Source organism: Xenopus laevis, chromosome 6S (genome assembly GCF_017654675.1).
Source record: "Xenopus laevis strain J_2021 chromosome 6S, Xenopus_laevis_v10.1, whole genome shotgun sequence".
Classification (NCBI taxonomy): Eukaryota; Metazoa; Chordata; class Amphibia; order Anura; family Pipidae; genus Xenopus; species Xenopus laevis.
Genome location: NC_054382.1, coordinates 111326145 through 111338575, shown reverse-complemented (window position 1 = coordinate 111338575; position 12431 = coordinate 111326145). Strand labels below are relative to the sequence as shown.

The following is a 12431-nucleotide window of genomic DNA, read 5'->3' as shown; positions in this document are numbered from 1 at the left end:
GTGAAACTCCTCGGTAACTTATAATATCCTTATATTTTACAAGAGGGGGTACTTTATTCACTATATAAACGGTGACTAGTGATTTCATCAGTTATAAATGGTGAGTAGTGATGTAATTTTTGTCACATGACTCGTGTATTTTAAAAAATAAAGTACCCCTTGTTGGAAAATATGAGGATATTAGAAGTAACCTCAGAGTTCCATGACCTATATAAAAACACTTGGCCTTCGGTTCATGCTTTTATATGATCATGGAACTCCTCTGTGACTTATAATATCCTTATATTTTACAATAGGGGGTACTTTATTCACTATATATATGTACAGTATATAACATATATTCCTATTAAGGAAGGGAAAGTGGGAAACATACCCAAGTCTTGCATCCAAAGAGGTTTCTCCATTCTCACGGACAGCATCCCCATTTTGCTGGATTTCTCCTAAATACAAAAAATAAAATGGAAATTAGTTCTATAATCATTAGTCTTCAACAGTTGTTAAACTACAACTCCCAGTCTTCATGGAAGATTCCTGTTGCGAACAGGAGAAATACAACTTACTGGCTGGAGTGGCAGCTGAGTTTAACGTAGCAAGTGACTCTGACTCCACAATTAATCCATCTAAAATAACGGTCAGCTCGCCGGTCTGCACTGTGCCGTGTTTGCCGTCCAATGAAAGTTTCAGTTGTTCTTTCACTCTTTCCACTGGGGAAAAAATATTATTTCAAAACTTACTAAAAGATCAAGATTGACAAATAAGCCTTCATAGGCCACCAATGTTAATAATGTTATACTGCAAGGCTCATCTTCCCAATGAAGATGACTAATGTAGGTAACTGAATATATGTTTAATTGCAAGCTTTTAGGGCAATACTGACTCAAACAAATCACGTCTACATTAGTACACAACTGGTCACTTACACTTTCGGTCGTGGGTCTCCAAAGCTTGCTTTAAGTCAACAATGGTCTTGCCAAGCAATGCGTCAGCTTTCCATGAATGGTGGCTCCATACCTTAAATTCAAGTGTAGTTTGCGGGGTTACACTCCTAAAAGGCAGACAGAATGCAATGCGCAATTAAATAAAATTTCCATAGTTAAGAGAATAGAATTTTAGAGAAGTTTAAAGGAACAGTAACATAAAAAATTAAAGTATTTTAAAGCAAAAATATGATGCAGAGTTGCCCTGCACTGGTAAAACTGCTGTGTTTGCTTCAAAAACACTACTATAGTTTATATAAATAAGCTGCTGTGTAGCAATGGGGGCAGCCATTCAAAGGAGAAAAGGCTCAGGTTACACAGTAGATGGCAGATAAGCTCTGTAGAACATAATGGTAGTAACTGTTATCCACTATTTAACCTGTTTATATAAACAATAGTAGTGTTTCTGAGGCAAACAGATCAGTTTTACCAGTGCAAGGCAACAGTACATGATATTGTCATTACATACATTTTTTTTGTTTTACTGTTCCTTTAAGAGAAGATACTTTTTTTTTTTTTAAAACGGGAGGTCAATTTCATAAAAAATGCGGAGTTATTTCCTAATCTGAACTGTATTAGGCATCATATATAGCATATATATATATATGTAACATATATAGAGTACGTAACAAACTTTGAATATAATGGAATTGTTCAGTATAAAAATAAAAACTGTATAAATAGATAGACTGTGCAAAATAAAAAAAATTCTAATAAAGTTAGTTAGCCAAAAATGGAATGTATAAAGGCTGGAGTGACTGGATGTCTAACATAATAGCAAGAACACTACTTCCTGCTTTGCAGCTCTTGTTTTCCACTGATTGGTTATAGCCTGGTAACCAATCAGTGACTGGAGGGGGAGGGCACGTGGGTCATAACTGTTGCTTTTGAATCTGATCTGAATGCTGAGGATCAATTGCAAACTCACTGAACAGTTATGTCCCATGTGGCACCCATTAAAGTCACTGACTAACTCAGAGTTAGAGAGCTGAAAACAGGAAGTTGTGTTCTGGCTATTATGTTAGACATCCAGTCACTGTAGTCTTTACACATTACATTTTTGGCTAACTAATTTCATTAGAAACTTTTTATTTTGCACATCCTATTTACCCAGTTTTTATTTTTACAGTGAACGGTTTCTTTAAAAGGAAAAGCGGGATGCAAGGAACTGTGGGAAAAAGTTTTGGATGGAGAAGTGCAAATTAGGAAAACCGGGCAGGATTTTCTATGATTGACGCAGCGACACACCAATCATCAGGGCATAGCCTGCCCCTGATGTCATGGCCCTGTCCCCGTCACATCACTGTCATGCCCCACTACATTGAAGCTCCACCCCCTGTCTAGAGTCTAAAAAAAGTTTTAACAGGTCCAATTTATACCCCATAAAGACAAGTAACCAAAGATAAGGGAAATACTGTAAAATCCTACTTACACAGTTAACCGTTCCTCCCATTTGGGGTTGCTCGAGCTGCTTGATTTTGCGGTCTTCTTTGTTTCACCATCAACGGCTAGCTCTGTATATACGGTCGTTCCAAACCAATTCTTCTTCCTCTTTAGTTTGGCACAGGACACTAGAAACCAACAACCAGACATATATAAATGGTGAACAGATCTCCATATGCTCTGTAATAAATGGATAGCTATTGCTCTATCACAAGTAAATGGAGTTAATTGCAAAATATACATAAAAATGGAACTATCTTATAAGAAACCTGACTGTATGCAGTGAAATCATACTTCTGAACAGCAGGGGGAGCCCCCGCCTTACTTCCCAGCCATGCAGAACTCAAGCAGCTTTGTTTATGACGATCCCTAAGCAGCCCAGACCACACTGAGCATGTGCACAGTCTTAGTCTTGCAAAGATGTTTAACAAGGTTACAAGATGGAGACCCCCTGTAGCCAACTTTGAAAGCATAAATTATTTGTTTGATTAGGCTTGTGGTGCAGTAAGTTCATGTTTATATTTAGTATACAAAATACAGCATTTCTAGCCTTATTCTATTTTAGACTTTACATGCCCTTTAAACAAACACCCAGACTATAACAATTTTTCCAGAGTCATCCATGAATATGTTGCCTTTCCATACACAGGTATGGGACCTGTTATGCAGAATGCTCGGGATAGAGTCCAGCGTGGAACCAATTTGTTAAACCCGAACCGCAACCCGCATACTTTCACGCTTGGACCTGCTTCCCAACCCGCAAGTACCTTATCCGCAACCCAATCCGCGACCCACTGACCAGGAAGAAACAGGAAGTTCTGTCATTGTAAACCGGAAGTGACGTCATTGGATGTTGCCGTGATCAAAAAAAAAGGAATAAAACAGGAAGCGCTATCATTGTAAAGCGGAAGTGACATCATTGGAAGTAGGCGTGATAAGAAAAAAAAAAGGAGTAAAACTCACTATTGAGAAGACCTGCAACCTGCAAACCCGGAGAACCGCTGACCCACGACTATATCTGCTCCCCGAAACTTCTACCGGCTACCCGCAGGGTACCGCACACGGGTACCTGACCCGCTGCAGGACTCTAGCTCTGGACCTGGGGCTTTCCAGATAAGTGATCTTTTGGATCTTCATACCTTAAGTCTATTAGAAAATTATGTAAAAAATTAGGGGGTTATTTACCGAAATCCAAAAATTTCTCACAATTTTCAGAAAACCATTCTGACCAAATCTGCACAGACTTCACATTGTGTGGGAAAAGACTTAATAAAATAATGGAAAAAAAATCAGATCTGTCGCCAAAAACTGTGGCTTTTTCGGATTTGAGGCCCTAAAACTGCAATTTTTTCAGATTATCGTCTGGAAACCATTTTCAGATTATTGCACGAAACCCAGTGCAAATCATGTTGTCTTCCAAACGGGACATCTGCCATTGACTTCTACATGAACTCGGCAGGCCTGAGTTGTTTTATTTGGACTTTTAAAATAGGTTTTAATAAATCACGAAAAATTTATTTTTTTTAACAAAAAAAAAGGTGTTTTCCGCTTTAAAAGTCCGACCAGAAAAAATTGGAAATTAATAAATAACCCCCTAAATAAACCCAAAAGGCAGGTTTTGCTTCAAATAAGAATTACTTATATCTTAGCTTGGATCAAGAATCTGTACAAGATACTGTTTTATTACAGTGAAGAATAAAAATTTTTTTTAAAAAATTGGATTATTTGGATAATTTGGATATGGAGTCTATGGGAGACAGCCTTGCAGTAATTCTGAGCTTTCTGGATAATGGGTCTCCAGGCAATGGATCCCATACCTGTACTATATATTAAGTTATGTGTATAAAGGCTTATAAAGCAGCAGTTTGACCACGTTCATTATGGGCTCACGACATTAAGCTACTGCATGCATCACTGTCATTAAACCATGAAGTAACGTGCCTTGAAGGAGAACTTAACTCTGTACAGATCTGTAATACACCATCATTAAAGGAGAACTAAACCCTAAAAATGAATGTGGCTAAAAAAGTTTCAGTTTCTCAATAGCAGCAATGATCCAGCACTTCAAACTTGTCACAGGGGGGGGTCACCATCTTGGAAAGTGTCTGTGACACTCACATGCTCAGTGGGCTCTGAGCAGCTGTTGAGAAGCTAAATTTAGGGGTCATTGCAGATTATCAAGAAGAAAAGGAGGTTGGCCTGTAATACAAGAAAATCCCGCAGGACTGAATGTTAAATTCTTATGCTAATTGCACTGGTTTCTGTGCTGCCATGTAGTAATTATCTCCAGCTCCTGGTTACTTCTTAATTTAGTTTGCTATGCTTGAGTTTCAGGTAGTTGGTATAATTATCTTATTAATTACTCATCAGCCTTCTATTGTGACATTTCTATACTATGTGTACTGTATATTGTGAGTGGGTCCCTAAGCTCAGTAAGTGACAGCAGCACAGAGCATGTGCAGTGAATCAGCAGAAAATAAGATGGGGAGCTACTGGGGCATCTTTGGAGACACAGATCTTTACTGCTAAAGGACTGTGGTTGCCTTAGGCTGGTACAGAAGCACAAAACATAATGTACAACATTTCTAGCTACTTCTTTGGTTAAGCTTTAGTTCTCCTTTTAGGACCATACTAGCATCTGTAATGTGCCAGATTCAATACGATAAGAGAAAGGACTTTCAACCCTTGTTGAACTGAATCTGGCCCAATGTGATATAACAGGAACAAAAATATATTGTAGAGCACTTTGTGTTGGGATGACAAGATGTTTCATTTTTTGACACTTTGGAATGCCATGGCTGTGATAAATAAGGTTGAAATGCCAAAGCCTTGCCTCACCAACTCCTCTGTATAAAATAAAGGGCCACTGTTAGCACACAAAATGTTCGAGATTTAATACTACAGGTATGGGATCCATTATCCAGAAAGTTCTGAATTACGGAAAGCCTGTCTCCCATAGACTCCATTTAATCCAAATATTTTACATTTTATAATACGATTTCCTTTTTCTCTATAATAATAATAAAACAGTAGCTTGTACTTGATGCAAACTAAGATATAATTAATCCTTGTTGGAGGCAAAACCAAACTATTGGGTTTATTTAATGTTTACTTGGTTTCCTAGTAAATTTAAGGTATGAAGATGCAGATTACGGAAAGATCCCTTATCTGGAAAACCTCAGGTCCCGAGAATTCTGGATAACAGCTCACATACCTGTACTACCAGAAATGTCTTGGTAGTGATCAGATAGCCTTTTTACAGACAAACTGTCATAATCAGATTATTCATACAGCAGAAACTAGAGTCTTGCAGCGGGTCGGGTACCCGCGGGTTATCCGCAAAAGCCCGCGGTACCTTGTGGGTAGAAGTTGTGGGTGCTGGTATGGACGGGGGTCAGCGGTTCGGCGGGTCGGGCCGCGGGTCTTCTCAATAGCGTTTTTTTTTTACATCTTTTTTTCTGATCACAACTACTTCCGATGTTGGCACTTCCGGTTTACGACAGCACTTCCTGATTCTTGATGGTCAGCGGGTTGCGGATAAGGTACTTGTGGGTCGGGTTGGGTAGCGGGTCTAAGTGGGTAAGGTTGCGGGTCCGGGTTCCAAAAAATGGACCCGCGCAGGACTATAGCAAAAACATATTCAACAGAGATGTACAAGAAAGAGGAAGGCATACAAAACAATGTGGGGGCTGTGAAAAATTCCTTGACTGGAAAAGCAGATGATCATCACATGCTCTCAAATTACTCATTTTTGGACTGAAACACCCAGTACTTTTTTAAAAGATATATATAAATTACTTTCTTCCTGAATTGCTTTACAGCTCATAGCCAAGGCTCTAACAAGGGGGGCACCAGATTGTCGAAGTGCTCATGTGACCACAAAGTAAAGCCACAAATAGACAAACATTCCACCTGTGCCTATGTGACAACATCTTTTCAATACCTACATTATCCAAATACTTAAAGTGCACTTTAAAGGGATCCTGTTATCGGGAAAACATGTTTTTTTCAAAACGCATCAGTTAATAGTGCTACTCCAGCAGAATACTGCACTGAAATCCATTTCTCAAAAGAGGAAACAGATTTTTTTTATATTCAATTTTGAAATCTGACATGGGGCTAGACATTTTGTCAATTTCCCAGCTGCCCCCAGTCATGTGACTTGTGCCTGCACTTAAGGGCTAGTCCACACGGGGAGATAGCGACGCATTTGCGGTCGCGGCGACAAAGCGCCGCAACAGTCGCCGCGACCGGCGCAGGCGACAGTTTTGTATGGGCGCCTATGTAAAAACGCCTGTGCTAACCACACGAGGCGATGCGCTTTTCAACAGTCGCCTGAAAATGCTTTTTCAGGCGACTGTTGAAAAGCGCATCGCCTCGTGTGGTTAGCACAGGCGTTTTTACATAGGCGCCCATACAAAACTGTCGCCTGCGCCGGTCGCGTTGCTTTGTCGCCGCGACCGCAAACGCGTCGCTATCTCCCCGTGTGGAATAGCCCTTAGGAGAGAAATGCTTTCTGGCAGGCTGCTGTTTTTCCTTCTCAATGTAACTGAATGTGTCTCAGTGAGACATGGGTTTTTACTATTGAGTGTTGTTCTTAGATCTACCAGGCAGATGTTATCTTGTGTTAGGGAGCTGTTATCTGGTTACCTTCCCATTGTTCTTTTGTTTGGCCGCTGGGGGAGAAAGGGAGGGGGGCGATATCACTCCAATTTGCAGTACAGCAGAAAAGAGTGATTGCAGTTTATCAGAGCACAAGTCACATGACTTGGGACAGCTGGGAAATTGACAATATGTCTAGCCCCATGTCAGATTTCAAAATTGAAAATATAAAAATCTGTTTGCTCTTTTGAGAAATGGATTTCAGTGCAGAATTCTGCTGGAGCAGCACTATTAACGGATTCATTTTGAAAAAAAAAATTTTTCCCATGACAGTGTCCCTTTAAGGGTTGGGGAAGACTGGCAGATTCGGGGAGATTTAGTCACCTGGCGACTAATCGCCTCTTCTGCGTGGTGACAATCTCCCCGAACTGCCTTCCATCTGCCTGAATGAAGAATCGCCTGTGCTAATGCACTTGTGGCGTTTCGATTGCCTCACGAGGAAACTTTGGGCAACTTCGGAAATCGAACCGCTGTGATTGGATTAGCGCAGGCAATTCTTCATTCAAGCGGACGGAAGGCAGTTGGGGAGATCGTCGCCCCACAGAAGAGGCGATTAGTCGCCAGGCGACTAAATCTCCCCGAATCTGCCAGTCAGCCCCAACCCTAAATTAACTTTAAAGGAACAGTTCAGTGTAAAAATAAAAACTAGGTAAATAGATAAGACTGTGCAAAATAAAAACATGTTTCTAATATAGTTAGTAAACCAAAAATATAATGTATAAAGGCTGGAGTGACTGGATGTCTTCGCCAGCTTTCTGATGGCTAGGTCCAGCTTACATTTTTTACTCATTTGAACGAGTGCCTAGAATATAAACAAAGGAGGGCCTAAATAGAAACATAAGTTATGAAAAGCAACAATAATAAAATTGTAGCCTCACAGTGCAATAGTTTTTTGAAAGAGAAAACAGATGATCTGTAAAGCCACATTTGTATTGCTACTAAGTCAGCTCATTTCAGCTGAGCTGGTGGACAACTACCTAAAACTATTCCCTACTGACACCAGTACAGATTGCTTTCGGATCAAGAAGCAGCACTATCAGAATTGTCAGACAGTTCCTTAAGGGTCAGGGCACACAGGCAGATTCGGGGAGATCAGTCACCCGGCGACAAACCTCCTCTTCTTCGGGGCGACTAATTTCCCCAAATTGCCTCCCCGCCAGCTAAAATGTAAATTGCAGGCGGGGTGGCACTTTGAGCTACTGTCCAAAGTCGCCCTAAATTGTCACACGAGAAAACTTCGGAAAACAAAATCGCTCCATCCCGCTAGCGATTTTCATTTTAGCCGGCGGAAAGATTTGTCACCGGTCCCCGAATCTGCCTGTGTATCCTGACCCTTAAGGACACCATACATTAGAAGATCTTTCTCCATCAAAGGCGGGTGATATTGGGCTAATTCATTATTTGGCCTAAAGCTGTTGGAGGTGAAAACTGCTATGAACAAATCGGCGTGGTCTTGATCAGATATGAAAATCAAACCTGCCCAATCTACATCTAGTCTATTTTTGGCCAGATATCTGTTGGCTTGCCCCGTCGGAGGGCCCCATATGCAGATAGGCTGGAGATGAAAACTGTACCATCATTGTTATTCCTGTTTTTGAATAGATTATATCAAATTAAGTGGCAAATTAAGGAATCTTACCAAATCAGAATATATACACTTTATAAGTAAATATTGCCTGCTTTCATCTTTTCCTTTGAGTCACCATGATGGTCTGTGTGCTGCCTCAGAGATCACCTGACCAGAAATACTGCAGCTCTAACTATAACAGGAAGAAATGTGGAAGCAAAAGACAGAACTTTGTCTTTTAATTGGCTCATGTGACCGAACGTATGGTTTGTTTGTGTGCACCGTGAATCATACAATCTAAGGGTTTTACATATGAGGATAACAAACAAGGGAAAGTTGTGCTCACCGCTAATTTTTAAAAACCATTAGGCGGGGGTGCAATGAGGCTGTGACCACAAAATACATATAGACAAATACAAAAGAGGTCCTCTGCACTCAACGCATTATCAATATATTTAAGACAGAGACATTTTGTACATACTGCTACTGAAAAATGCCTTACCCTTTAAACAAAACAGGGATTGTTTTCCATAAATTTGCAATATATTTAAGCTGGCCAACTACGTCAAAGTCATTCCATATCTGGCCAGTCCTATGCTCAATTTTCATCTGATTCATTAAGAATTATATTGCTTCATTATACATTTTACAAAGGGACTAAATTTTACCTGCAACTTACTAGCTGCTTTCAAAGTAAAACTCCCAAACTTGGCTGCCCTTTTATTAGACACCAGTGGGATCACCTGACCTGTTTAAAGGGTAAGGCATTTTTTAGTAGCAGTATGCACAAAATGTCTTTGTCTTAAATATATTGATAATGGGTTGAGTGCAGAGGACTCTTGTATTTGTTTTACATATGAGCAATATATTTTTAGAGAGACCTTCATTGTTTGGGTGGGTATAATTTTCTTTTAACATACAGAATAAAAGCGCATGCACAGGAAATTAGAAGCTACAGCATTGCACTGCAGACACAGATAAGTAATATTAGTCACTGCTGCCAAATCAAACAAGGGTGTAGACTATTTCACCAGACTAAACAAACACTTTAGACTGGAGATCCAAAAGAAACAAAAAGGATTGTTATTGTGGTTTCATATCAATCAGTCCATCTACATGTTTTTTTAAAGCTTGTTTACACTAGCTACATCGGCCAAAGCCTGTGTCACCTCTCCTGATGGGTCTCTGTTGGCCCCTAATAATAATCCAATATTGAGCCCGGGGGCCACATGATCAGATTACAGGTATGGGAGCCGTTATCCGAAAATCAGTCTACCACAGACTCCATTTTATCCAAATCACAATTTTTCGAAACAATTTCCTCTTTCTCTGTAATAATACAATAGTGCCTTGTACTTAATCCAAATTAAGATATAACAAAAACCTGATTGAAAGCAAAACCAGCCTATTGGGTTAATTTAATGTTTACAAGATTTTCTAGTAGCCTTAAGGTACAGAAAGATCCATTATCTGGAAAACCCTAGGACCCGAGCATTGTGGATAACTGGTCCCTATACCTGTATAGTGTATGCCCAGCCTTAAGGCCCTCATACAAGAGTCTGCAGCTAATTGGCCCGTGTTTGGGGCCCTTCGATGGGCTTCCCGGATTGATATCTGCCCGAAAGTCGGGCAGATGTTGATTGGGCAGGGTAAAAAATACCATTGGATCACGGCCGCATATGTTTCGTTGATGCGGCCCCGCGATCCGGCCACCAGTATTGCCTCCATTCTGATCCGATCTTTGGGACAAAAGAGCAGATCTCCCTGTGTATGGCCACCTTTACTGTAAGCCCCATAGTGAAATTTCTGGAGACATGAAGACCCAGCAAGGGTTGGTTGTACCTGATCAATTCCTCACCATTGCATGAGAATAACACAACATAGTACACAATATGCAAAAAAGAAATAATTATACCTGCATATGGACATTTCAATCTACTTTGAGACCTTCAAGGATACAGAAATGTGAAGGCCCCAGGTATTTTATACTAGGGATGCACTGAATCCAGGATTCTTGTGCCTGGACGAACTGAATCTTAATTTGCATATGTAGATTAGTGGTGGTAAGAGAAATCACATGACTTTTTGTTACAAAACAAGGAAGTAAAAAAATGTTTTCCGACTTTTTCATTTTCTGCCCCTTATTTGCATATGCAAATGAGGATCCGGTCCGGTATTCGGCCGAATCTTTCATGAAGGATTCGGGGATTTGGCTGAATCCAAAATAGTGGATTCGGTGCATCCGTAATTTATACTCTACAATATTGCAGCAACAAAAGTTGTTATGGGCATATAAATGTAGACGTATAGTCTACAAAGCATTAAAATGATGAACATTCCAATGCTGGAATACTAAAAGGGAACCAATATAAACAGGTACTTATGCTTCATGGGTTTTGTTATTTCTGTTTACGCAGAGGCAAGGCCAACGTTTATCTGTTAGGGGGAGCAAAATTGGAACCAATGTGTCTGGAACCTGCTGAATACACTTAACCATATAAATCACACAGTTTTGTTCTGCTCAAAGTGTATTTGTCTTGATTTCACCATTTAACTACATTCATTCTCCACATATACTAAACCACTTCACAGTAAAGTACACAAATGCGCTTTTGTCTTACTGCCAGCTTTAAAAGGGGTGGTTCACCTTTAAGTTAAAGTATGTTATAGAATTGGTCTTCATTATTTGACTTTTTCTTCTGACTTACTAGTTTTCAAATCGGGGCCACTGACCTCATCTTAAAACAAATGTTGTGTAAGGCTACACAGTTATTGTTATTGCTACTTTTTTTAAATTATTTTTATTTCTCATGTTTCTATGCAGGCCCTCTCCTATTCATATTCCAGTCTCCCATTCAAATCACCTACATCTAAAAAGCTGCATAACGCAAGTCCTTTGCGAATTAAACATGGGAGCACAGCCTGAGATGTTCCAGAAAGCATAGTCATTGTCAGAGTTTAACTACTGTCAGTTCATGTCGATGGCTTATGTTCATGGCCAAATGTATGACATACTTTAAATGAAAGGGTGGTTGTGTTTTGTTTCAGCCTAGTCATCATGCCCTTCTTAGAACAAAGAACAATGGGGCAAATTTACTAAAGGGCAAAGTGGCCAACGCTAGCGAAAATTCACCGTTGTGACGTCATTTGGTTACTTCGCCAATTTACTAACGGACGATGGCGTAAATTCGCTAATGAAGTGGACCTACTCTAGCGCTACTTCGCACCCTTACGCCAGGGGAAATCCCAAAAAACGCTGGCGTCTTTTACTTTTTTAAGGGTGAAAGGCTGAAAAAGATCGTAAATTTTTTTGGGGGGTACCCTCCTTCCCCCCTTCCATCTCCTAACATATGGCACCTAAACTATACAGTGGGCACATGTTTAGGGCAAAATAACAAGTCTATTTTATTCTATGAAGCTTTCCCAGGCGTGTGTAGTGTAATGTATTTCCTAAAGTATTTGTACTTTAACTTGGCGCCGTATGCAAATTAGGCATTGCTAGCGCAACTTTGCTTTGCTTGACGAATTAACGATAGCGCAACTTCACTACCTTTGCCTCCCTGAGTGCGATTTCGGATTTTAGTGAATTAGCGGGGCCCTGGCAAAACTTCGCCTGGCAAAGTGCGGCAAAGGCGTCGCTAGCGCATTTTCAGTGCTTAGTGAATTTGCCCCAATGTGTTTGAGACAGTGTCAGAACAATTTAACCCACAATTCTGTATTGTGCATACAAAAAAATCACCCCATGCCACTCAGTGTATGAACTATGCCAAATGCAGGTGAAA

At 40.2% G+C, this 12431-nt stretch overlaps 1 protein-coding gene across 9 annotated transcripts in view; it reads right to left on the bottom strand.

Moving 5' to 3' along the window:
- wwp1.S (WW domain containing E3 ubiquitin protein ligase 1 S homeolog) overlaps positions 1–12431 on the bottom strand; it is a 91831-nt gene that overhangs the window by 38666 nt on the left and 40734 nt on the right. For all 9 annotated transcript variants that reach the window (XR_001932130.2, XM_018223844.2, XM_018223841.2 and 6 more), the window contains 4 exons: positions 2410–2548; positions 921–1045; positions 561–704; positions 374–440 (listed from right to left, as the gene is read on the bottom strand). Coding sequence is in view for 8 of the 9 variants with exons in the window: in XM_018223844.2 (XP_018079333.1) it covers positions 374–440; positions 561–704; positions 921–1045; positions 2410–2548 (475 nt within the window). In the remaining variant the exon portion in view is untranslated. The remainder of the gene's footprint in view (positions 1–373; positions 441–560; positions 705–920; positions 1046–2409; positions 2549–12431) is intronic.